The sequence below is a fragment of the Callithrix jacchus genome, chromosome 7 (genome assembly GCF_049354715.1).
Source record: "Callithrix jacchus isolate 240 chromosome 7, calJac240_pri, whole genome shotgun sequence".
Lineage (NCBI taxonomy): Eukaryota > Metazoa > Chordata > Mammalia > Primates > Cebidae > Callithrix > Callithrix jacchus.
In genome coordinates, this window is record NC_133508.1 from 7,593,386 (window position 1) to 7,619,009 (window position 25,624).

Below are 25,624 nucleotides of genomic sequence, written 5' to 3' on the forward strand. Positions count from 1 at the left end.
GATTTCCCAAAGAGTAACTGTGTGTCCCATTTCATTTTATGTAAATGTTTAACTTCTTTTTCACACACACACACAAAGTTTAAAGTTGTAAAACTTAGATGTATTTAGATGTGGACTTTTGATGTCAACTGAAACATGCATGGGGGAACACAGATGTCACATGTCACAGGGGAAGGAAGCAACGGTGTAAAGACCCTGGGTCACGGACTCAACACCCGAATTGAGTCTGGGGGACTCATACTCAAAGCGCTGTCATGGTTAAGACCATGGTCACCTCCCAGAAAGTCACCGAGTACCAGTAGCAGAGCTTCAATTCTACAAAGTCGCTGCGTTCACGACACTCGCTCAATGGGCACAGGCACCAGGTTCATGCCCTGGGTCCCCATGAGGCCGAGGCTACTTGGATAAGACAGGGTCAGTGTTGCTGAGTAGTGCCTCTGGGCTAAGCCCTGGCTGTCTACAAGCCCACAGTACCATTAGTGGACAACGCAGGCTGCCTACTGGGGCCCATTCCTGCAGGTGAACGCACATAGGAAGCCAAAGGAAAACTGAAGGCTGGCTGGTGAACTGAAGGCTGGTATCCACAGGATACAGTGACACAAGGAGCCGTTATGGAAAGCAGCAGCCAGATGGATGAAGAATCCCCCACCTGGACAGTGAGAGGCTGGCACCCCTGGGTTCCTATTTCTGCTCTCCCGGCTAGATGAAGTTACTAACCTCTCTGAGAGTGTGCGCTGCCTGGACAGACAGCAGCAGTCCGCACAGCATGCATCCCCCACTGACCCAAACCTTAACACAGAATGCGTCCTAGAAAATAAACTGTAGGGGCTACCCAGGGATAAGGTAGCGATTTCTCTAGGACACCACCGGCCCAGCTTCCTCAAGGTAGAACACCATCAGCCGGCATAACTCCCTACAGAGAGGAAGATCTTTCACCGTGTTTGGGTACAACATTAACCTTTCTTCCGACTTAATTTCCTGCTGTGTCCATCTAAATCCTGAGCAAAGACAAGCTGGCAGTTTTCTCATTCCACTGTATTTAAGAGGGGAAAAAAAAGACCAGGTACAGTGGCTCACACCTGTAATCCCAGCACTTTGGGAGGCCGAGGGGGCATCGCTTGAGACCAGGAACTTGAGACCAGCTTGGGCAACACAGCAAGATGCCGTTTGTACAAAAATACCTTTAAAAATTAACTGGGCACAGCAGCACACACCCACAGTCCCAGCTACTCAGGAGGCTGAGGCAGAAGGATTGCTTGAGCCCAGGAGTTCAAGGCTGCAATGAGATGTGATTGCACCATTGCACTCCAGCCTGGATGACAGAGTGAGACCCTGTCTCACAAAAGAAAGTTTGGTGCTTAAGAGGCTGTCTTTCTACCTGCTGTTTACAGCCCTGCACTGACCAGTACTAATCTCCCCTCTGCTCCACTGATGATGGCAATTCCTGAGTTAATGCCAAGTCCCAAGCACTGTCTTAGGACTCAGCCCGGTACCCGGGACCCCTCACTGCCCTATTAAGTAAACAGTAAGACAAGGAAACGGAGGTTCTGAGTGGATAAACAGGTGGCGACTTGAACACAGAGGCTCTTGAATTTTAGGGATGATGAACAGAAAGGAAAGCTAGACCTTGCCAGTCAAAAGGGTGCTTCCTGCCCATTATGCTGACTCACAAATTCAGCAAGTCGGCAGGAGCTACAGGCTACATGCAAAGAAAGCTGCAGGTTTTGTAAGAAACATCCACCACCATGTTGAGGTAGCAAGAAGGCATCGCATTACTGTGCCTCCGAGGCAGGAAGACCAGGCAGCTCGAGATGTGGTAATGTCTGCTTGTTCTACTGTTCTTTGTCCATAAACAGCAACATCCTAGACACCCTCCTTCAGCCACAAACCTCAGGGAGGCTAGGAATGGTGGCACACGCCTGTAACTTCAGCACTTTGGGAGGCCAAGGTGGGAGGATCACTTGAGGCCAGGAGCTCAAGACCAGCCTGAGCAACATGGCAAGACCCCATCTCTATGAATTTTTTTTTAATTAGCCGGGTGTGGTGTTGCATACTTGGTAGTCCTGGCTACAGGAGAGGCTGAGGTGTGAGGATCACTTGAGCCCAGGAGTTGGTGGTTACAATGAGCTATGATCGCACCACTGCCCTTGAGCCTGGGTAACAGTAGGAGATCCTGCCTCAAAAATGAATAAATAGATAATAAACCTCAGGGGACTCTACTGCAGACCCCCAATGAGAAGAGTACTTATAAATATGGCAACAGGTTTAGAAGAAAGAAAACCCACCCACCTGGGCATGGTGGCTCATGCCTATAGTCCCAGACTTTGGGAGGCTGAGGTAGGTGGATCACTTGAAGTCAGGAGCTTGAGACCAGCCTGGCCAACATGGCAAAACCCTGTCTTCCCTAAAAATACGAAAATTAGCTGGGCATGGTGGTGCACACCTGTAATCCCAGCTTCTTGGGAGGCTGAGGCATAAGAATCGCTTGAACCCAGGAGGTGGAGGTTGCAGTGAGCCAAGATCGCACCACTGCACTCTAGCCTGGGCAACAGAGCAAGACTCCATCTTGAAAGGAAAGAAAGAAAGAAATGAAAGCAAGAAAGCAGAACAGACCCACCCAATGTCCAAGATGCCATTAGAGAATTGAGGAAGGGTATCAGGAAAGATGCCAAATAGAAATACCTTCTTCCCTCCATTCCAGTAAGCGCTAAGTGTGACTATATAAACAGAAAGACACCACCACTTGAAATAAGGGTATGTGATGCCCAGGCTGCCGATCTTTTTACAAGAAGGAATGTGTCTGAGACTACACCCCAAAGGCCACACAGGAGGATGCCAGCAGTGGGCGGGACAAGAGAATTAATCCATCGGCTTTAGCCAAACTCCCACCCTCCAGCTCTGAATGATTCTGACAGGGATTCTTAGGCAAATCTCTCACTGCGTGTGAGACGTGCAGGTTGATGGAACCTAATGGGTCAGTATCCAAGCCTGGAGGGAGAATGCCTTGCTGCACGCTGGTGTTTCTCAAAATCGCTACTGAGCTAATGCCAACTGATCTCAGAGCCCTGGAGACACAGAATGCTCCTCCCAGACCCGGGTGCGTATGCATGCGATCACATGTATGTACACATATGGACTAGCCTACATGGTAGTTTACCAAGTGCTATGGAGATAATACTCATTTCATGCAAAAGTTGTTTCTGCATTTGGCCTTGGCCAAACCTCCCTGGGGATTTAAAGAGATGCATTCCACACCACTTACAGGTTTTACACAAAGAGAGCCATCGGCCGCCCCAGTTAAAGCGCGTCTGACCGAGCTGGGCAACACACCTGCAGCCCCAGCCCTGGGCACCCCAGCCCTGGGCCACCTCACCAAGAGGAGGAACAAGACCTGTCTTGAGGGCTACCCCAGAACTCTCAAGTCCAGCAGGATGGATCTGCTGACGTCCCCACCCAAGGCACACCACGGGGGTGGGGGTGGGGAGAGGGGCAGGTCTGGACAAGGCCGGTGATTCAGACCGATTCAGACCGGGCAGGCCTCCAGAAGAGCTGTCAAGTCCCGCGGGGGCCGTCCTAAGAAACGTGGCAGCCGGGCAACCCTGTCAGCCGCCTGCACTCAGGCACCCTCAGAGGACCCAAAGCCACCTTGACAGTTTGCACCTGGATCCCTCGGTCACTGCTCAGGCTACGACCTGACCTGGGCGAAACCGCACCAGGCACCTCCCTGTCCAGCCCATGGACGCCGGAGCGCATTACCTGGAGAGGGGGCATCGCCTCTCTGCGCTGCCCACCCGCCCTTTTCCGCGGCGGCGCTCCGCAGCTGGGTTGGAGCTCGAGGTAACCCTCTCCCAAGCAATCGCAGGGTCGACCGGCGGGGCGGGGCAGGGCAGGGCACTGCCAGCCAATTCCAAGCACCGGGGAGTGCATGCGCCCAGGGCGCGTGGAGCGGCGCCAACGGGCACTCACCAAACCACCCACCCTCCCCAAAGCCGGGGGCACAGGTGGCTCTCCTGGCGCCCCCAAGACACTGGGGATGCGCTGAAGAGAAAGAGATAAAAGCAGAAAGAAACACGGTGTGGGAGGAGGAGGTGGAAACAGAGAAATAGAGACCTATATATCGAAAGAGGAACTAGGACAGAGAAATAGGTTACTATGTGGAGACAGGCGACAGGAATGCATAGCAAGGGAGGAAAGGAGAAGGAAACAGGCAGAGAGGGGAGACCTGGACGGTGGAGAGAGGCGTTGGCGTGAGCGGCCGGGTCGCTGGGCTGCAGTCCGGCCGCGGGCGCCCGGGGCGGGGGTCGGGGACAGGGATGGAGGAGGATGTGGGCCCCGTCCCCGCCTGGCCAAGCTCGCGCGTCCCCTCAGTCTCGGCGTCCGCAGCCCGGCCGGGCGCATTAGCCGTTTCCAGGCCGGCGGGGCAGCCACCGGGACCGAGCCACAGCGCCCCCGCCGCCCAGCCAAGAACGCGCAGCCCGCGGCCTCCGCCCCGCCCAGCAAGCCCGACCCGCACCGGCGCGCCCCCCGAAGAGGGGCGTCAGCACAAAGCTGCCCCACACAATGGCTCGGCCCCGCGCGGCGCGCCCTGCAGCCCGGACCCGCGCAACTGCACTCACATCTGGGCAACGAGGGCCGGTGGTCCACGGGCACCCAGATCTTCTGCACCCGGCTCTGGGTCAGTTCCAACGGCATCTTCGCCGCTGAGCCCGACTGCCCGCCTCCCGGGGCCGAGATTCCGACTCGGCGGAGAGCGACCGCCGACCCTCGGAACAAAGGAGGAGAAGGGGGCGTGCGCCGGCGCGCGGCTGGGCGTTCCCTGAGCTGCCGGGGGAAACGTGCTTTGGGCTAAGTCCCGGACGCTCGCCCGTGCGGGGCTCGACGTGCGCTGCGAGGGACGCGGGGCTGGGGATGCCCGGCACGACCGGCTCTTCCGCTTGGGAAGCTCGAGGATGCTCGGGCGCAGTGACAGCCGCGCTCCGGCCACCAGGCCCTGACGCTCGCCTCCCCTCCGGCACTGCTGGGATACCCCGCGCACCGCCGGCTTTTAAAGAGTACGGGCGGGCCGCAGACGCGCACGTCAGCCTCGGGGCGGGCCGCATTCCTTGGGTCCCAGCCCCCTTCCACGTGGGGAGGAGAATCCGCGAACCCGGAGGCGGCCGGCGGGCTCCCCCTGCGGGCCGGCGACGGCGGTGCGCCAGCTCCTGCCGCCCAGCCCCGGGCCTGGAGCGCGCCCAGCCCTGCTGAAGGTCCTGGCTCCTGTTATCTCTGCGTCCCGTGGTCCCCTCTGGACGTCGGGCACAGCTTCTCCGAATAATTCCGGTCCCTCGCCGCAACGGTGCTGGCCGGGAGGAGAGCAGCGACGCAGTTCTGCCCAGTGTGGACCCCGCAGCCGATTCCCTGGGGAAGCTGCTTAAAGTGCATCCTACCAATTCAGCTCCTTGAGGGCTGTGGGGCCCCAGTACTCTGCATTCCTAACACGGGCTCCGGGGCACGTGCAGTCCAGGTAAGGACTCGGGCCGGGCTGCTCCCTGATAATACCCGCGAGCCCATCACCCGCCACGGCCCGGGCCACCCGCGGGGAGGAGGCTTCCCTGGTCCTCCTTCCTACCTCACCCTGTCCACTTTCCTGAATCCCTTAGAAACCTGGACTTGAACAGAGTCTTGCTCCCCCTCCCCTAGCCCTAAGACCGGGAACCTGGAGAGTTCTGTGGTGTTGGGCACGAGGAGGGGCGGGAAAGCCCCGGGGAGCTGGACTGGAGTGGCCTGGGGCGGCGGGGAGGCTGGCATCTTGGTTTTCACACTCACCATGTACACCATTCAATAAACCTTTATCGCCCCGAGTAGAAGAATGAATACAACTAGACCCATTTCCACCTGCATTTTGTTCACTACCTAAGTCGAGGGAACACTATTGGGGGCGGCCCCCATGCAGACCCCTAAAATTCACACCCTTGGCCCGCACAGCCTGCAGCTCGGCCTCCCCGCTTTTTGGTGTTTTCGTGACGCGTACCCTCGGCCCTCGCAGTTTGCACCAGCTCACGACCTGTGACAGTCGTGGAGTCAGGCCAGAGGCGGGCGGGGAAGACCTGGGGTGCTCTTGGTGGGGAACCGCCGCCCGCGCTGGGGCACCACCTGGATGTGGTTTGTGCAAACGGAGCCTCAGCACAGGAGCACCGCGCCGCCTGGCCGAGAGGTACACACTTGGCCTTGAGGCTGGGCCGTGATTGGAGGGAAGGCGGCGCTCGCTGAAACCGACACCGCCGCGGAAAAGTCTGCGCAGAGGCTGCCACACGTCGCTCACGTCCCGCATGCTCCGCCGGGAGGGCGCCCGCGCCCAGGCGGCGACTCCCGCCCCGCGCGCCCGCCCCGCCCGGGCCTCCATTCCTCCCGCCCCGCCGCCTGCCGAGGGGCCCTGGAACGCGCAGCGTCGGCCAACTGGCCTGTGCCCAGCCCCAGCCCCACCCCCGCCTCGACCCCCACTCCAGCACCGCGACCCCCTCTCCGCCCTCGCAGAGCCCCTGCTCCGGCGACAGCTTTGCTGACCGCCTGGTTTCCGCGCTCGGGCGGCTGTTCGGAAACCCGATGCTACAACTTTGGACTTGTTTTTCTGCAGTGGGAGCACATGCCAGAGGCGACACCCTAAACGCCCAGAGGAGAGTCCCACTCCGCTCCTGAAATAAGAGTGGGCTGACCCGAAGAAGAAGGCTGCAGGCCGCGAGCGCCCGCGCCAGCTGGACGAGTTCCCGCCCTGGGGTTCGCCGGGGTCGGCGAGGGCGGCTGCACCCCTGCAAAGAGCGCCCGCGGTTCCCGGGGAACGACGATGCACCTGCGCGCCCGCTGCGTGCCCACCGATTTTGCACACCTGCAGGCCAAACAAGCAGACCAGGGGGGCTTCTGCCACACTCCCTCCAAGCTTGCAAACACATTGCTGGTTTCGGCTCTTGGAAAGAGAAGAGAGACGGCGTCTGCCCCAGCAGGGGGACATCACTAATCTCCTGACCTAGATAACGCATCTGACAGCGGCCAGCTCTGAGAGCAGAGGGAGCTGATGTCCCGGAGGTCCAGCTGAGCTTTCGCAAACCGGGCACTTTTCCTGCCTGTCAACGCTTTGCGAGTCCGGAGGGAAGACTATGTTCTTCCCCATTCTCCTCCTGCACTTGCTATGCAGCAGCCAAAAGGAAGTTAATTCAACCCCCCCGCTCCCCACCCCCCCGCTCCTTACATCTAAGTGCAAACTGGGAGTGCGTGCGGGTCAAGCACAAATGCACACTTGCTTTCGTTGTTTTGTTTTAATGGCTAGAACTCGTGGTAGGCTTTACAGCTGCAGGTGAGATGGGGTAGAGCCCTCATGAGAGACGGATCTGCTTTACTCCCTATAAAATCACAAACAGCCCAGCTGCAACTGTATTTTGGTAATTTACTGGGTCAGAGTTGACTCGTTTGGACACCCTCCTAACTCCTTCCCAGCTCTGCTAATGCCCCATCTTACCCCAAATGTCCAACTAGGGCTTCGCCATCTTCCCTGCTCCTAACCTGAGTAGCACAAAGGCAGTCCTTCAGAAAACGCCCCCAATCGTGTAAATGCTCCTCTAATACAATGATTCTTTTACAGCTACAACAACGCCAAAGATAGCGCCAAGGATAGCGCAGATTAATGATTTCTCTTAGGTCCTGAGTCACGGACCTAAGACAGAAGGAAGCTTCAGGACTGCCTAGTCAGCCCCGCTTGCTTTATGGGAAGAAGGAAAGGGAGTTGAGATTAGAGAAGTCAAGGAACCAGGTCAGAGATCAAGGAAGAAAGCCAATTAGAAGCAGGATTTGTTGGGTTTGGTTCCCCTCCCCCGCTACTTGACATAGCAGATCCACAGCTCCCTAGGAGACCCATTATAGGGCCACCCTAACCCCAGGTGCTGAGTGGAATCTAATTTAGGAGCTGATCAGGCTGTGATTCAGACTCACCCACAACAATGAAGCTGTTTGGAAAGATCAGAGAAGAGCCTTCCCTGGGTAGAATGAGACATTCGCAGGGCAATTACTGAAAATGATCCTGGCCAGTGCAGTGGCTCACACCTGTAATCCCAACACTTTGGGTGGCTGAGGCAGACGAATTGCTTGAGCTCAGAAGTTAAGAGACTAGCCTGGGCAACATGGCGAAACCCCATCTCTGCAAAAAAAAAAAAAAAAAATTTTTGAAAAAATAGCTGGGTGTGGTGGCTCACACCTGTGGTCCCAGTTATTTTGGAGACTGAGGTGGGAGGATCACCTGAGCCCAGGAGAGACAAGATGCAGTGAGCCAAGATCGCACCATTGCACTCCAGCCTGGGTGACAGAGTGAGACCCTGTTGCGAAAAAAAAAAAAATTCCAAGCAAGTGCCTGGTGAGGTGCTTGCTCACATAGCTGAATTCACTGAGCTCCGTCCAGCCTTGAGAGGACAGTGGAGTGGTTTTTCTCCAGGATCACCTTTGTTCCCACACTTCTAAGCCAGCCAATGTCATCTAACTCCTACCAGAGCTCCCAAATGCGGCTGGAACAGCCACAAGCAACCACATTTCCATGATCCTGCGCTGGCCATAGCCAGGTTTAAATGTTCCAACCATGCTAGGACCTACCCCCTGCCCAGAGGGAGACAGAGAGAGAGGTGACAAGCACGGCAGGCTGGCAGCAATCAGAAGTTGCTCATTAGACACCAAGTGCCACTATTTGCTCCTGTGAAAAATCCCATGTATGAGAGGAAAAACTGAGCCACCAAACAAAACACTGAAACCACCAAACCCTTCCATTATCAACAGCCAAAGACTGGGGGAGGGTTTTTTATTTTAATCAATTATTTGTAACCCATACATGATTGGGAACAGAGACCAAGACTATCCACACATCGTCACGTCAGGGGTTCAAAAAACCAATTCATAACATGCGCACGGATGTTTACACTGACTTATTCAGAATTATTGAAATATGGAATCAACCAAGATGTCCATCAGCAGGTAAACAGATAAACTGGAACATCCAGACGATGGAGTATGATTCCGTTCTAAAGAGAAATGAGATCGCAAGCCATGAAAAGACATGGAGAGGCCAGCCGTGGTGGCTCCTGCCTGTAATCCCAGCACTTTGTGGGGCTGAGGTGGGCGGATCACCTGAGGTCAGGAGTTCGAGACCAGCTTGGCCAAGCTGGTGAAACCCCATCTCTACTGAAAATATAAAAAATTAGCTGGCATAGTGGTGCCCAGCTGAGGCAGGAGAATCTCTTGAATACAGGATGGGGAACTTCCAGTGAGCCAAGACTGTGCCACTGCACTCCAGCCTGGGTCAGAAAGTGATATTCTGTCTCAAAAAAGAAAGAGACAGACAGAGTGGGAGGAAGGGAGAGGGAGAGGGGAAGGGAAGGAGAGAGAGAGAGTGAAAAGGGAAAAAAAGAAAAGAAAAAAGACATGGAGAAACTTTAAACACATTACTATGTGAAAGAAGCCAGTTTCTGAAAAGGCTACATCCAGTAGGATTCCAACTATAGGACATTCTGGAAAAAGCAAAACTATGGGAACAATAAAAAGATCAGTAGTTACCAAGAGTTGGGAGCAAAAGGGATGAATAGGTGGAGCGCAGGAATTTTTTAAAATGAAACAGAGACAGGAGTCTCCCTATGTTGCTCAGGCTGATCTCAAACACGTGAGCGCAAATGATCTTCCTGCCTTGGCCTCCCAAAGTGCTGAGATTGCAGGCAAGAGCCAGTGTGCCAAGCACAGGATTTTTCGGGCAGCGAAACTACCCTGTACCGTAATAGTGCATACCTATGGTTATGCATTTGAGCCACAGAATGTACGACAAGCGTGAGCCCTAATGTGAACTGTGGACTCTGGGTGATAAGGACATGCCAGTATAGGTTCACTGATTGTAACAAACGCACCACTCCGGTGGGGATGCTGATAGTGGCGGGCTGTGCGTGTGTGGGGGAGGGGATACAGGGAAAAGCTCAATACTTTCCACTCAGTTTTACTGTGAACCTAAAACTGCTTCTACTTTTTAGTAAGCCTTTTAAATATATATATATATATATATATCATTTTTCTGGCCAGGCACCGTGGCTCATGCCTGTAATCCCAGCACTTTGGGAGGCTGAGGCGGGCAGATCACAAAGTCAAGAATTTCAGATCAGCCTGGCCAACATGGTGAAACACCCACTCTACTAAAAATACAAAAATTAGCCAGCCATGGTAATGCATGCCTGCAATCCCAGCTACTCAGGAGGCTAAGGCAGGAGAATCACTTGAACCCGGGAGGTAGATGTCGCAGTGAGCCTAGATTGTGCCACTGCACTCTAGCCTGGGTACCTGAGGGAGACTGTCTCAAAAAAAATTAGTATTTTTCTACAAATAGCATAGACTTTTTTCTCCAATCCAGTAGACTTAGTGTCTCATTAAGTGGGTGTGAGGAGGATATGCAGCAGCCACAGCCGGGCTCTGGGTGAAGTGACTCAAATTGCTCAACTAGTCCCAGCAAACCCTCTGGTAAATTTCCATTTCCCTCTGCCCCGACCCTGTCACTCCATCTCCTGTGGGCCTTTCCTTTTCTCAAGGACACCCCTGAGACCAGGTTCGTAAAGCTGCCTACTGGCACTTCATGTCCAGAATCACAGCTGCCTACGGCTTTCAGAGGATTCCACACTCCGTCAGCCTCCTCCCCCAGTAACAAGACATAGAGTATTTGTGTTTTTTAAAAAAAGTATTATTGGCTGGGCACGTTGGCTCACGCCTATAATCCCTCCCAGCACTTTGAGAGGCTGAGGCAGGCGGATCACTTGAGGTCAAGAGTTCAAGACCAACCTGGCCAACATGGTAAAACTGTCTCTACTAAAAATACAAAAATTAGCCGGGCGTGGTGGCAGGCGCCTGTAATCCCAGCTACTCCAGAGGCAGAAGAATCACTTGAACCTGGGTGGTGGAGGTTGCTGTGAGCCAAGATCACACCACCGTACTCCAACCTGGACAACAGAACAAAACTGTCTTAAAACAAAAAATAAAACTATTATGACTTCACAGTATTTGTGCTTGTTAAAACTCAGACGCTGTCGTCGAGTTTACAGTATTGTACCAAACTCAGTGTCCCGGTTTTGATGTTTTACTGCAGCCACAGAAGATGTCACCATTGGAAGCAGCTGGGTGAAAAGTTCATGAGAAGATGTCACCATTGGAAGCAGCTGGGTGAAAGGTTTATGGAACTGCTTGTACTATTTTGCAACTTCTTAAGAGTCTAACATTATTTCCAAATAAAAAGTTTAGGGTCAAGCACAGTGGCTCAAGCTTGTAATCCCAGCACTTTAGGAGGCCGAGGAGGGCAGATCACCTGAGGTCAGGAGTTTGAGACCAGCCTGGCCAACATAGTGAAACCTGTCTCTATTAAAAGAACAAAAATTAGCCGAGCGTGCAGGCACCTGTAATCCCAGGTACTCAGGTGGCTGAGGCAGAACAATCGATTGAACCCAGGAGGCGGAGGTTGCAGTGAGCTGAGATCGTGCCACTATACTCCAGCCTAGGGACAAAAGTGAGACTCTGTCTCAAAAATATAATAAAATTTAAAATGTAAAAGCCAGTTATAGCTCAGTTTGCTGAAATTCTGGAGAAACAGTGCATAGTTGTATAGATTCAGGCATGGAGGGAGGAAGGGCTTGGTAGAAAGGTGGTCAAGAACTCTGCAAGGATTCACCTGTGTTGGCAACAGCCCCACTTCTTGCAAATGACATTCACATATACAAAGGGAATGTGCCCAAATCTTGCACCTGTGGAAAAACCAAATCAAGCTCAAGCTGTCTTTTAACTTGGGGTGGGGGTGATTGTATTTCTCGGCTTCGCAGAGATTTTTGGAGGAGTATCAATGGTTTTATGTCGTCGTCACCAACTTGCATGCTTACCGCAAAACAGAGTCACACAGAGTGCAGTCAGTGCTCTCAGAGGTGCATGCTGAGCCTGAGATGAAAGGGACTCAAAGACAGGTACCTACTCAAGAAATGCATGGTCCTGGCACATGAGCCAGCCTGTCCATCTCATAGTGCCCAGAGGTTATTGATTAGGTACTCACAAGCAGTCGCCGTTCTCAGATACTGCACAGAGGCTGCAGAAGGAATCTCAATTATCTTGGATTCTGACAGAGAAAGGAGGAGGTGGTGGTCCAATAGTTGTCATCACAGTGTTATGCTAAGCCTCGTGCTGGCTATTACAAAGAAATGGCTGCCATTCCCAAGAGCTTGCCACTGAAGACCAAAGGGAATAACATCCATGTATTAGAATGCAAGTAGGGACCTGAGAGAGCAGTGTGGAGCTGGGTAAGAGCACACTGCACACAGTCTAAGGGTGAGTCCATGTAGGGACGTTAAGTTTGCATGTAACTGGCAGCAGATCAACTGGGAATTTCATGTTGAAATTTCATTGTTCTTCAGTTTTGTTCTACTGAGTCCAAGGACACATGGAACCAAAAGCAAAGATCTCTCATTTCTTTTTACGTGCAATAAATATTCACTGACAGCTGCTGTACCAAGGGCTAAAAGTCAAGCAAGGGATGGTCCTTGTCAGAATTAAGAATTCATTTTGAATTTCATAACGTGTCCCCAAAACATACATATATACCCTTGCCCTTTTTTCTCAGCACTGATGAAACTGAGGCCCAGAGATCTACAGCTAGTCTGGTATTCTGAGTTTTTCTCAATTACGTCAAGTTCTAAACCATGCACGGTGGCTCACGCCTGTAATCCCAGCACTTGGGAGGCCAAGGCAGGCGGATCACCAGAGGTCAGAAGTTCAAGACCAGCCTGGCCATCATGATGAAACCCCATCTCTACTAAAAATACAAAAGTTAGCCGGGTATGGTGGCACACACCTGTAATCCCAGCTACTCAGGAGGCTGGGGCAGGAGAATTGCTTGAACCCGAGAGGCGAAGGTGGCAGTGAGCCGAGATCACGCCATTGTGCGCTGGCCTGAGTGAAAGAGCACGACTCCTTCTCAAAAAATAATAATAAAATAAATAAATAAATAAATCATGTTCCAACCACAATGTTCAATCTCCTTTTCAATGACAATGTTAACAAGATTCGGGGTCAAGTGTTTTAGGTGATGGTCACAGAGTTATCTAGTATTCATTTATAATATGCAAATAAGAATCATCTTAAGAAACTATCATGGAGATTAATAACTAAAAATCTTTAAAAGTCTGACATCAAAGTGAATAAAAATGACTAAAAACTTACAAATGGTCCTACATTGAAAAGTGCTTCTTAGCACATGGTAACAATGAGCGGCCTCTCAAGGATACTCAAGCCCTTGTAAGCTGCCAGGGTCACACCTGAGAGCCTCAGTGAGCTCTGCGGAAAAGGCGCGCACCTTCTACTACACAGAGGTCAATTTAACAACAACAAAAAACCTAGTTTTATGAAATGAAACTGAAACTGTATTTTTAAAAAAACAGAAAGAGGAAAGCAAATTAAAAATTCAGTGAAAGGGGAAACAATTATAAGTAAAAGAAATTTTAAAACGGTAAATAGGCAATCGTTCCTCTCAGATTTAAACACAGAAACTCCAAATGGACCAATAGCTACTACAGGAATTGAAATAGCAGTTATCTTAAGTTCACAGAAGAAGTTTCAATCTAGATGGTTTCAATGGATGGGTTCTAATAGAATTTCAAATAGGAAATAATTTTTATCTCAATAAATTTCTTTTTCTTTTTCTTTTTGGGATGGAGTCATGCTCTGTCACCCAGGCTGGAGTGCAGTGGCATGATCTCAGCTCACTGCAACCTCCACCTCCCGGGTTGCAGTGAGTCTCCTGCCTCAGCCTCCCAAGTAGCTAGGACTACAGGTGCATACCACTACGCCCGGCTACTTTTTGTATTTTCATCATGTTGGCCAGTCTGGTCTTGAACTCCTGACCTCAGATGATTTATCTAAGTAAATTATTCCAGAAAATAGAAAATAATGAAAGCAATTCTAGTCATTTCTGAGGACAGCAAAACCTTGATAAAAGTCAGTAAAAGTAAAGGAAACTTTAAGTTCATTTTATTTATGACAGACAGAGATATAAGCTTCCTATGTAAAATATTAGATGGTGAGAGCCAGACACATACACTTGACCCTTGAAAAACACACTTGAATCACAAAGGTTCCCCTACTTTCCTCTGTCTCTGCCACCCCTGAGACAGGAAGACCAACCCCACTTCCTCCTTCCCAGTCTACTCAGCATGAAGGCAACAGAGATGAAGACCTTTATGATGATTCACTTCCACTTAAGGAATAATAAATATGTTTTCTCTTCCTTCAAAAACTGTAAGATGTGGAGGATGCCTTGGGCCTTTTGTGTACTTCTCAAAAGTTTTAAGATGTCCTAATTTATTGTTCAAGCAAAAGAAGAAGAAAGGAAATACAGTCACATGTTGCCTAATGATGGGGATGTGTTTTGAGAAATGCATCACTAGGCAATTTTGTCATTGTGCAAACATCACAGGGAGAACTTACACAAACCTAGATGGCGTAGCCTGCTACATATCTAGGCTACATGGGATAGCCTGTTGCTCCTAGGCTACAAACCTGCCCAGTGTGTGACTGTAGGCAACTGTAACACAGTGGTAGGAATTCGTATATCTAAACATACAAAAGGTGCAGTAAGACCGGGTGCCATGGCTCACGCCTGTAATCCCAGCACTTTGGGAAGCCGAGGAGGGTGGATCATCTGAGTTCAGGAGTTCAAGACCAGCCTGACCAACATGGCAAAACCCCATCTCTACTAAAAATAGAAAAATTAGCTGTGAGTGGTGGCGGGCACCTGTAATTCTAGCTACTCAGGAGGCTGAGGCAGGAGAATCACTTGAACCAGGGAGGCAGAGCTTGCAGTGAGCCAAGATTGTGCCACAGCATTCCAGCCCAGGAGACAGTGCAAGACTCTATCTCGAAAAGAAAAAAAAAAAGAAAAGGTGCAGTAAAAATGATTAAAACAAGCCAAGTACAGTGGCTCAGGCCTGTAATCCCAGCACTTTGGGAGGCTGAGGTGGGGAGGATTGCTTAAGGACAGGGGTTTGAGACCAGCCTGGGTAACACAGCAAGACCCTATCTGAGATGGTGAGTATTGAGTGTCGAGTTGATCGGATTGAAGGTCTTGTTCCTGGGTGTGTCCATGAGGGAGCTGCCACAGGAGATCAACATGTGAGTCAGTGGACTGGGAGAGGCAGAACCACCCTCAGTCTGGTGGGCACCATCTAATCAGCTCAGCCAGAATAAAAGCAGGCAGAAGAACATGGGAAGACTAGACTGGCTTAGTCTCTGAGCTTCCATCTTTCTCCTCTGGATGCTTCCTGCCCTCAAACATAGGACTCCAAGTTATCCAGCTTTGGGACTCCTGGACATTTGGCCCTGTTGGCTTCTCACTGTTGAGGTTTTGGAATTTGGACTGGCTTCCTTGCTCCTCAGCTCGCAGATGGCCTATTGCGGACCTCACCTTGGGATTGTGTGAGTTAATGCTCCTTAATAAACTCCCTTTATATCTTTATATAACCCTTTATAGTCAAGTTCTCTAGAGAGACAGAACTAATAGGATACATACATCTATAGGATAGTTTTACAGGATAGGATAGATGTATATATCCTATTAGTTTTGTCCCTCTAGAGAACCCTGACTAATACACCATCTGTACAAAAAATAATACAAAAAAAAATTAGCCGGTGTGGTGGCAGGCAGGCGCCTGAGGTCCCAGCTACTTGGGAGGCTGAGGTGGAAGAATCGCTTGAACCTGGGAGGTAGAGGCTGCAGTGAGTTGTGATGGGACCAGAGCCCTCCAGCCTGGACAACAGATCGAGACCCTGTCTCAAAAAAAAAAAAAAAAAAGGCGAGCTCACGAGGCAGCACCCTGCCCACACTGTGTCTCACAACCTTGGCTCTCAATCTCTCCCGCCCTCTCCCCCAAATAGTGTTTATCCTTATGAAAGCAAAAGAGGAAGGCGAGCCAGAAAGCTTGATTTTGGAAAATTCCTCTCAGAGGCTTGAAAACAAGGGGCGGGACAGAGTAGAAAAAGAGCAGGCTGTCGGCACCTGCAACTGCACCACAGTAAGCAGTGAGGGTTCTCACCTCCCCTGAGATCACCGTCTGCCGTGAGAATGCGTGGATGTAAAATGGACTGAGAAACTCACGTGTCAGGCTACCTTGGGTCTGCCAGAGTAGCCAGGACAGTAGCCCGAATTCTCCCTTCTCGGCCTCACCATACACAACAGCCTCTAACTCCCACCTACCTTCTCCTCCAAGAGAATTCTGCAGGGAGGCCCCCTAAATACTCTCTGCTGGCAGTTGTAATCCACCGGAAGCAAACCACATTTATCTGCGTTCTCTTACCAGTTTGGTTGGTGACTCAGTCTCCCTGGGTGCACCGCCAAAACCAAATTCTAAAGGAAAGTCTGAGTCCTGGGTGGCAGTGACCCATGCAGACGTGGCCAGCCACCCAGGAGGTGTGTTGGGGTCTCAGGGGCCCTTGGACACCTGGACCTTACTTGTTTTCATGCTAAGCCCTGGAAATTTGACCTAGAACATGAGTAGCTTTGTTTCTTGCCAGATAATTTCTCAGTGACTATACTGGGCAGACCCAGATACAACAAGATGAAGAAAACTCTAGACGTGTATGAGGCCCAGTTAAAACGATGGAAGAGCCCTGGGCAAAGCTCCATGGGGTTAGGGAAACATGGCCACTACTAATTCCTAAACCACCCACCCCATGTCTCCTAAGGGTCTTCTATGACCCTGACAACACCTCCTTCCAAATCGTAGATGGAAAAGAACAGGAGGCGAGGCACAGTGGCTCATGCCTGTGATACTAGCACTTTGGGAGGCCAATCACTTGAGCTCAGGAGTTCAAGACCAGCTTGGCCAACACGGTGAAACCCCATCTCTACTAAAAATACAAAAATTAACCAGGCGTGGTGGCAGGTGCCTGTAATCCCAGCTACTCTGGAGGCTTAGGCAGGAGAATCACTTGAATTCAGGACATGGAGGTTACAGTGAGCCAAGACTATGCCACTGCATTCCAGCCTGGGTGAAAGAGCAAGACACAGTCTCAAAAGAAAAAAAAAGGGAAGGAAGGAAGGAAGGAAGGAAGGAAGGAAGGGAGGGAGGGAGGGAGGGAGGGAGGGGAGCAGAATCCTACCTTTGCCATAAGAAGAGTGTTGATGTTCTATGCCCTTCATCTCTCTAAAGAAAGTAAAATTCTCTACGTGCAGCACCAGACAAACTGTGCAAAGGGACAAATCAGGTGGTCACTCCAGGCCAGCTTCCCACTGACTCCACAAAGCCCTTGAAGAGTCCTTCTGGCATCCTCAGCTTGGACCTTTGGCTCTTTGGCTTCAAGATGTTTGCTCCATTATTAGACGGCGCTACTGGCTGGAAAGACATTTGCTCATACGGAGCCAAGCAGACTTTCCTGGAACATCCCCCCCTTGTATCTCTGTTGCTGAACACGGGACAAGCCCTGCACCCCCTCCAACAACAGTGGCTTGCCCTCAAATGTTTGAAAGCAGCTGTCACATCCCATTAAAACGTGCATCCTTCAGGCTAAGGAGCCCACTCCTGGACTTTACAGCAGCAGAAGCATAGTTTTCAAAAATCTGTGCAGTTCACTAAAGAGGGAATTCATCTTGTGATGTCAAGAGCTGAAATAAGCAGGGACTCAAGAAGCAATTCCAGGTTACCTCTGCATAACGAGGTTCACAGACTCAGCCGCCATCAGCCAGGCTCGTCTTATCTCCAAAGCTTATCCAATAGGAATGGGAAGGCAAGACACTGACTGCGGTGTGTGGCTGGGGACATGGCTTGGGAGTTAGAACCTCGACGTGGGTTCTGACCCTCTCTACACCTTATCTGTCTAATCATCTCTTCCCAAGTGGCAGAGACCAGTGGTTCCTATTGTTCTCAATGAAATACAAATATTAATAGAAACCCGGGAGAAATCACCAGACTATAAGCACCTTAGAAACAGGGGCAGCTGCTCATCTTTCAATCACCAGACCCTGACAGTGCCCAGCACGGGGACGGTGTTCAGTATATGCTTGCTTGATGAATGAATGTTTACATTTGCGATGATTCAACTCGTCGATATATTTTTGTTTTTTTGGTTTGGTTTTGTTTTGCTGAGATGGGGTCTGGTTGATGTGCCCAGTGGTGCAATCATACAATTCCAGTGAGCCTGGGGTCTGTGGGCTCCAGCTGTCCTCCCACTTCAGCCTTCTGAGTATCTGGGATTATGGGCACCTGCCACTACACTCAGCTAAGTTTTATATTTTGTTTTTATAGAGACGAAGGTCTCATTATGTCGCCCAGGCTGGTCTCAAACTCCGGGCCTGAAGCAATTCTCCTGCTTTTCAAAGTGCTAGCATTACAGGTGTCAGCTACCATGTCCAACCTCAATACATAATCCTAAGTAGGAGCAAGTCCTGGCTCACATCATGAGCTGCAGGCAGCTTCCATACGTCCTGCAGGAACCACGGGGCTCTGAGGTGGATGGACGGTCATTCACGGCAAAATCATCTGTAGAATGAGAATAGCAACCCCATCTTGCTCAAGAGGTCATTATGAAGACCAAATTGGGTATGAACAAAAGCACTTTTGGAAAAACTGTGAAGTGTTAGGTTAACCAGCCCCTCGATGAGCATTTGTTGTAAGTTGCGGGTCCATCCCAGATGTCTGAATAGATTCCCTCTGATTTTGGCTGCTCTATGATTTGATTTTCACCCATTGGTTTCCCCAGATCATGGCCATCCCCCAACACACACACACACACACACACACACACACACACGAGTGAGGGGAAGAGTCAATGTCCAAACCACTGAGTTTCCTAACTCAGGACTGGGGAGAAAAGAAACTGGAACCCAGACCACGGTCGGGTGACGCCGGGTGACCCGCCGGGCCAGGCTGTGCGTGGCACGGCCAGCCCATGACTACAGTGTAGACGCATGCCGTGGAGCAACCCTAGGCTGGCGATAGCTGGCACCTCTCCCTGCTGTTCCCTCATAGTTCTTCCTTCTCCCAGTGGAAACATTCTAAAAACAGAGCCGAATCAAACCAAAAACAAACAAACAAAAAACCAGGCAGCTTTTGGCTATAGATGCGGGCTGCTGACGAGATGTTAAGAAAGCTCCCGGCTGGGCTGGATCAATGTGTGGGGTTCAGATGAGAGAATGCGACGGTCTCTAACCGCCAGTGTTGAGACTGGATCGTGTTCCCTACTGTGTACTCCTCCTCAAGAAGCAGCATGTGTGCGTGTGGGTGTGTGTGTGTGTGCTGGGGAATGTCACTGATCAGAGGAAATCTATTCAGACATCTGAGGTGGGCCTAGCCAGTTAAAAAAATGCTCATCTAGGGATTGGTTGAATATAGTTTTTTCAAGGGTGCTTTTGCTCATATCCAGTTTGGTCTTCATAAACTCACCTACCCCCAGGGAACAGTGACCAGGGTGTCCGAGCCAACTGGAAACCATCCCTGTGAGAAACGGCTAAACAGCATGACAGGGAGGGCCGGGCGCAGTGTAATCCCAGCACTTTGGGAGGCTGAGGTGGGAGGATTACAAGGTCTAGAGATCAAGACCAGCCTGGCCAACATGGTGAAACCCCATCTCTACTAAAAATGCAAAAATTAGCTGGGCATGGTGGTGTGCACCTGTAGTCCCAGCTACTCAAGAGGCTGAGGCAGGAGAATCACTTGAACCCAGGAGGCAGAGGTTGCAGTGAGCTGAGATTGTGCCACTGCACTTCAGCCTGGTGACAGAACGAGACTCCATCTCAAAAAAAGAAACAAATGAGTGAGACAGGGATTAAGAACGAGGCTGTGAGAGGAGGTGAGAGCCACTGCCGAGTCCATGGGGGTTGTCTTGCATCCCATTGCTCCTGTGAACGGAAACCAGATCTGATTTGCAGGTAGAAGAAGACACCTTCCCTGTACAGCGGACAGCAGTGAGCCAGAGAGAGGGCAAATGTAGCAGCCAGATGCCTGCCCGTCAAAGACATTCCATAGGGACTTCCGCAACAGCTGCAAATCAAACTCGCTGGCCTCTGACCAGCCCTGCACATAAGGATCCTGTGATTCTGGGGGGCCCAAGCCCCCATCCCAGCTCTGCCTCTCAGCAACTCTGTGACTGCACAAAACGCCGTTCTGCACCTCAAGTTCGGAATGAGCTCAGGGTTCACCTCTGTGTAAAAGTCTCTGAGTCCAGAACTGCTGTATTAAGTGACACTGCTGATCCAGCCTTTTGGCATACATTTGACCGACTTGGGTAGTCTGGGGGCTGGGAGCCCTAGACTGGGTAGGGCATTCCTTTGTCAAGGCCCTGGGCATGCAGTGGGTCTTGAGCGGTCACTGCTGGTGGGAATTCAGAGTGTCATATGGGGTTCACACCTCAAGTAGAAATAGTTCTGTTTCAATTTCTAATGTCTTAATCAATCAATGTATTTTTTTAACAAATGTATCTTTAAATAATTTTCCTGTGGCAGCCTTTGGTGTTTGGCCACTTGACAGCTTGAAATAGATTTAATCTTTGTTATTTAGTCTGTCATGTGTACCCATAATTGGTCACTGTTTAAAGACAGGGGCCGGGCATTGGCTCACACCTGTAATGCCAGCACTTTGGAAGGCCGAGGTGGGTGGATCATGAGGTCAGGAATTCAAGACCAGCCTGGCCAATATGGTGAAACACCATCTCTACTAAAAATAGAAAAAAATTACCTGGGTGTGGTGGCGTATACCTGTAATCCCAGGTACTCGGGAGGCTAAAGCAGAGAACTGCTTGAACCTGGGAGACGGAGGTTGCAGTGACCTGAGATTGTGCCACTGCACTCCAGCCTGGGTGACAGAGTGAGACTCCATCTCAAAAATAAATAAATAAATAATAAATTTAAAATAAAATAAAATAAAGACAGGAAGCTAGCTGGGTGTGGTGGCTCACTCCTGGAATCCCAGCCCTTTCAGAGGCCGAAGTGGGAGGACCCCTTGAGCCCAGAGTTTGAGACCAGCCTGGCCAATATGGAGAAACTCTGTCTCTACAAAAAGTATAAAATTAGCTGGGTGTGTTGGCGGGTGCCTATAATCCAGCTTCCCAGGAGGCTGAGGAACCAGAATTCCTTGAACCCAGGAGGCAGAGGTTGCACTGAGCCAAGATTGCACCACTGCACTCCAGCCTGGGTGACAGAGCAAGACCCTATCTCCAAAATAAACAGAGACAGGAAGCACAGAAAACCCTGACGTTGAAATAGAAGTTAATGGGAAGACGATGTGGACATGACAAGAAAGACATGAGCCTATTCTAAGGGATTCCCACTGGCCAATCTGGTACAATCTGTTTTGTTGTGGATTTTTTTTCTTTTTTTTAGATAGGGTCTCACTATGTTGCCCAGGTTGGCCTCAAATTCCCAGCCTCAAGCAATCCCCCCACCTCAGCCTCCCAAAGTGCTGGATTACAGGCGTGAGCCACTGCACCAAAAATCCTGTACAATGTGAACAACAAAATGATTAATGGTAGTAATAGACTATAACCCAGAGAAACACAGGAACCCACGGACCTCTCACTGTGCATAAAATGAATGAATGAATGAGTGCAGGACATGGGAAAGCTTCTCCTTAGAGTAGAATGCCAACACATGAGTGTAGGAGAAATGACGGCATCTGTAGGTCATCCCTGGTAATCACTGTGGGAGTAATTGTTTCACACAAGAATCATCAAGTAGGTGGAAGCTTGATAACCAACAAGATATTTGCAGCTGGGCACAGTGGCTCATGCCTGTAATCTCAACACTCTGAAAGGGCAAGGTAGGTGGATCACTTGAGGCCAGGAGTTTAAGACTAGCCTGGCCAACATGGTGAAACCCCATCTCTACTAAAAATACAAAAACTAGCCAGGCATGGTGGTGGGCACCTGTAATCCCAGCTACTTGGGAGGCTGAGGCAGTAGAATTGCTTGAACCCAGGAGGCAGAGGTTGCAGTGAGCCAAGATCGCACCACTGCACTCCAGCCTGGTGACAGAGCGAGACTCTGTCTAAAAAAAAAGATATTTGCAGAGACTCAAAATATCTTACCACAAAACCCTTACTTATCACAAAGGGACAGAACAGTGACCACACAGGAGAGAAAACTGGCGGGTACCATCCTTAAGCGAGTGATAAAGTTACCCTCAGGCTAGGCATGGTGGCTCATGCCTGTAATTGCAGTGCTTTGGGAGGTGCGCAGATCACTTGAGCTCAGGAGTTTGAGACCAGACTGGCCAACATGGTCAAACCCCACCTTTACTAAAAATACAAAAATTAGCTGGGCTTGGTGGCACATGCCTGTAGTCCCAGCTACTCAGGAGGCTGAGGCAGGAGAAGCGCTCGAACCTTGGAGGTGGAGGTTGCAGTGAATGGAGATTGCACCACTGCACTCAGCCTAGGTGACAGAGCGAGACTGTCTCAAAAAACAAGAACAAAAAAGTTAACCTCACCAGTCTGTGCCAGGCACATCACCACTATTCGGGCATCCCTGCCAAACATACAGATCCTAAAGCTAATTAGAAAGAAGCAATAGATGTACCCATGTTGTGGGATATTCCAAAGAATAATTGACCTGACTCTTGAGGAGATACGTGCACACCTGTGTTCACTGCAGCATTATTCAAAAGAGCAAAGAGGCAAAACAACCAACATGTCCATCGACAGATGAATGGAGGAGCCAAATGTGGAATTTACAGACAATGGAATATTAGCCTTTAAAAGGAAGGAAATTTGTCAGAGGCTACCCAGAGGTCCACAGGACCCCAGAGGTCCACCTAAAAGACATTATGCTAAGCAAAGCAGGCCAGATACAGAAAGAAAAACACCTACGATTCCGCTTATACAAGGTCACTACAATAGATTCGAAACAGAAAGCAGAATGGTGGACGTCAGGGGCAGGGGTGGGGGAAATTACGAATTGTTGTTTACTGGGTGCAGAGTTTCAGTTTTGTAAGATGATAAAGTTTTAGAGAGCTATTGCACAATGATGTGAATATATCTAACACTACTGAACTGCACATTTAAAAATGATTACGACGGTAAATGTTGTGTTATACATTTTTATTGCATTTTAAACTTCTTTTTAAAAGAGGTTTAAATAATCAGTGCCTGCACTTTTCAAAAATACAAAGTCCATGAGAGAAAGGGAAGAGTGAGGATGCATTCAGTGAAAGGCTTGTGAGCCTGGGTGAAACCTTGGATCACCCCAAATGTTGCTCTTGATTTTGCTAAAGGAAAAGAGCAGTAGTGGGAAAATTGGTGAGACTTTTAAGTTTGCATATTAGATAACAGAACTGCATCTGTGTTCGTTTCCTGATTTCAATCACGACACTTTGCTTGTTTTGAGGAAACATACCGTGAAGTATTTAGGGGCAAAGGGGAATCATGTGCATTTAACTCTCAAAAATGGTTCAGAAAAAAAATATGGGCCGGGTGTGACATGTATTTCTGTCTTCAGATACACACACACACTCACATATCTACATATATATATTCTCTTCCTCTTTATAAATAGATGAAACAGACATATTTATATGTATATATAATTTGTAGGTAAGTAAATGGATAGATGGGTGGGTAGACAGCCAGCCAGATAGATAGATAGACAGACAGATAGATAGAAATGGAGAGAGAGAGAATGACAAATGGAGTAAAATGTTAACACTTGCAGAATCTGGGTGAGGGTGCTATGAGAACACTGCACTATTTTTGCAACTTTTCTGTAAGTCTGGAATTATTTCAAAACAGCTAAAACTCTAAAATGTTAAAGTTCATGAGAAGCATAAATGGTAATAATTCTGCGCATTCACCTCAAAATGATGATCCTCAGTTTTGGAAGACGCATACTTCCGACCAAAATTCTTACCTTTTTTTAAACCCATCTTAGATGATGACACCTAAAAATTCTTATTTTAAATAAACAATGAATCAAGACATCACTAATATTTCAAAAAACAATGCTGAAAGATAATGACAAATACATTAAATTTGGCTTTCCATTTGCTGAAAATGAAAGACCTGCCACGCGTGAAATGAGTCATCTGTAGAATCGCAGCCTAGAGTAGTTGCCTGAACTTCTCCCACCTCATCCTTTACTGCACATGAGACAGCGTAATATGAGCCACACCGCATCTATTACCCCATTTAAATACCAAGCTACCACTGGCAGTAAGAGGAAGTGAGATAGGACAAGGCACTTGCCCTTTTTTTTTTTTTTTTTTTTTTAGACGGAGTATTGTTCTGTCGCCCGCACTGGAGTAAAATAGCACAATCTCAGCTCACTGCAACCTCCACCTCCCGGACTCAAGTGATTCTCCTGCCTCAGCTTCCCAAGTAGCTGAGATTACAGGCACCTGCCACCACATCAGGCTGCTTTTTTTTCTTTTTTTTTTTTTTTCCAGTAGAGATGGGGTTTCATCGTGTTGGCCAGGCTGGTCTAGAACTCTCGGCCTTCAGTGATCCTCCTGCCTTGGCCTCCCAAAGTGCTGGGATTACAGGTGTGAGCCACCGTACCCAGCTGCCTTTTCACTCTTAAGACAACTTTCCAGAAGTCCATACCTCACTTCCACATTGGTCTCCCTGGCCGGCTTCAGTAATGGCAGCACACCTTCCTGCAAATGCCAGAGGCGACATAGCTTCTCAGCTGGGCAAATGCCTGGGGAAGCAGGGGAGAATGGATATTGGGGGGACGCTAGCAGTCTCAGCCACAATATCTTCTTCCTAGAACATACTTTTTCAACAAGCAACTTCTAAAAGACAGCCTTTTATTATAAAAAGAATGAAAAAAGGCTGGGTGCAGTGGCTCATGCCTGTAATCCCAGCACTACGGGAGGCTGAGGTGGGAGGATCATTTGAAGCTGGGAGTTTGAGACCAGCCTGGGCAGCATAGCAAGACCCTGTCTCTACAAAAAGTGAAAAACTTTTTAAAAGTGAGAAAAGGTACTAGGCCTTGCAGCCAGACAAGGCCGTGATGTTTATACATTTACTCTCCAGCGCCCACACACAATGCCATCCTTGAAATGATCCGTGAAAAATTCAGTTTCCCTTGGTAACTAAATATCATGTCATAATTACAAAAAGATGGAAAGGTGAAGGTGAATTTCACTTCATGTGGGTGCACTGGTCATTGCTATACCTATGACCACTTCATGCTTCTCAGCTGAATGAACCTTGACTGGCTAATGGGGGGAGACAGAGACCCCCAATTTGAGAAAAAGTTATCTTCTCTTCCATGCACAGGAACGAGTCGTCACTGGGCCCATGTACCCCCTCTGCTGAGGATGCATCATAATGTGGTCATGTGATTAGTTCCATGGGGTTAAAGCACTGCTAGTCCAGTATCCAGTTACTTACAGCCAAAATCACCCCTAACTAATAAGTATATTATCAATATCATTAAAATTCTAATGCTAGCTTTCTAATTAGCATATTAATAATAAAAACCAAATAGTTTTATATCTAATGATTTTTCTATCACATGCCACCAAAAACACCACCAAACACCTTACTATTCTGACCTCACCGCATCTCTGACAGCCAGGTGGTCACCAGCAGTTCTACTGGGGCCACCAAGGTTCCTGCTCTTCCCA

General features: G+C 49.5%; 1 protein-coding gene across 27 annotated transcripts in view; it reads right to left on the reverse strand.

Moving 5' to 3' along the window:
- The window catches only part of PFKFB3 (6-phosphofructo-2-kinase/fructose-2,6-biphosphatase 3), a 254,674-nt gene that overhangs the window by 197,773 nt on the left and 31,277 nt on the right, over nucleotides 1-25,624 (reverse strand). For 6 of the 27 annotated variants that reach the window (XR_013519476.1, XR_013519478.1, XM_054258428.2 and 3 more), the window contains exon 1: nucleotides 4,617-5,019. The exons of 14 other annotated variants lie outside the window; for them this stretch is intronic. Coding sequence is in view for 4 of the 13 variants with exons in the window: in XM_054258428.2 (XP_054114403.1) it covers nucleotides 4,617-4,692 (76 nt within the window). In the remaining 9 variants the exon portion in view is untranslated. Of the gene's footprint in view, nucleotides 1-3,756; nucleotides 3,874-4,222; nucleotides 4,510-4,616; nucleotides 5,020-25,624 lie in introns of those variants that run through there. 7 more of the 27 variants (XR_013519479.1, XM_035306717.3, XM_035306718.3 and 4 more) reach the window with 2 other exon arrangements.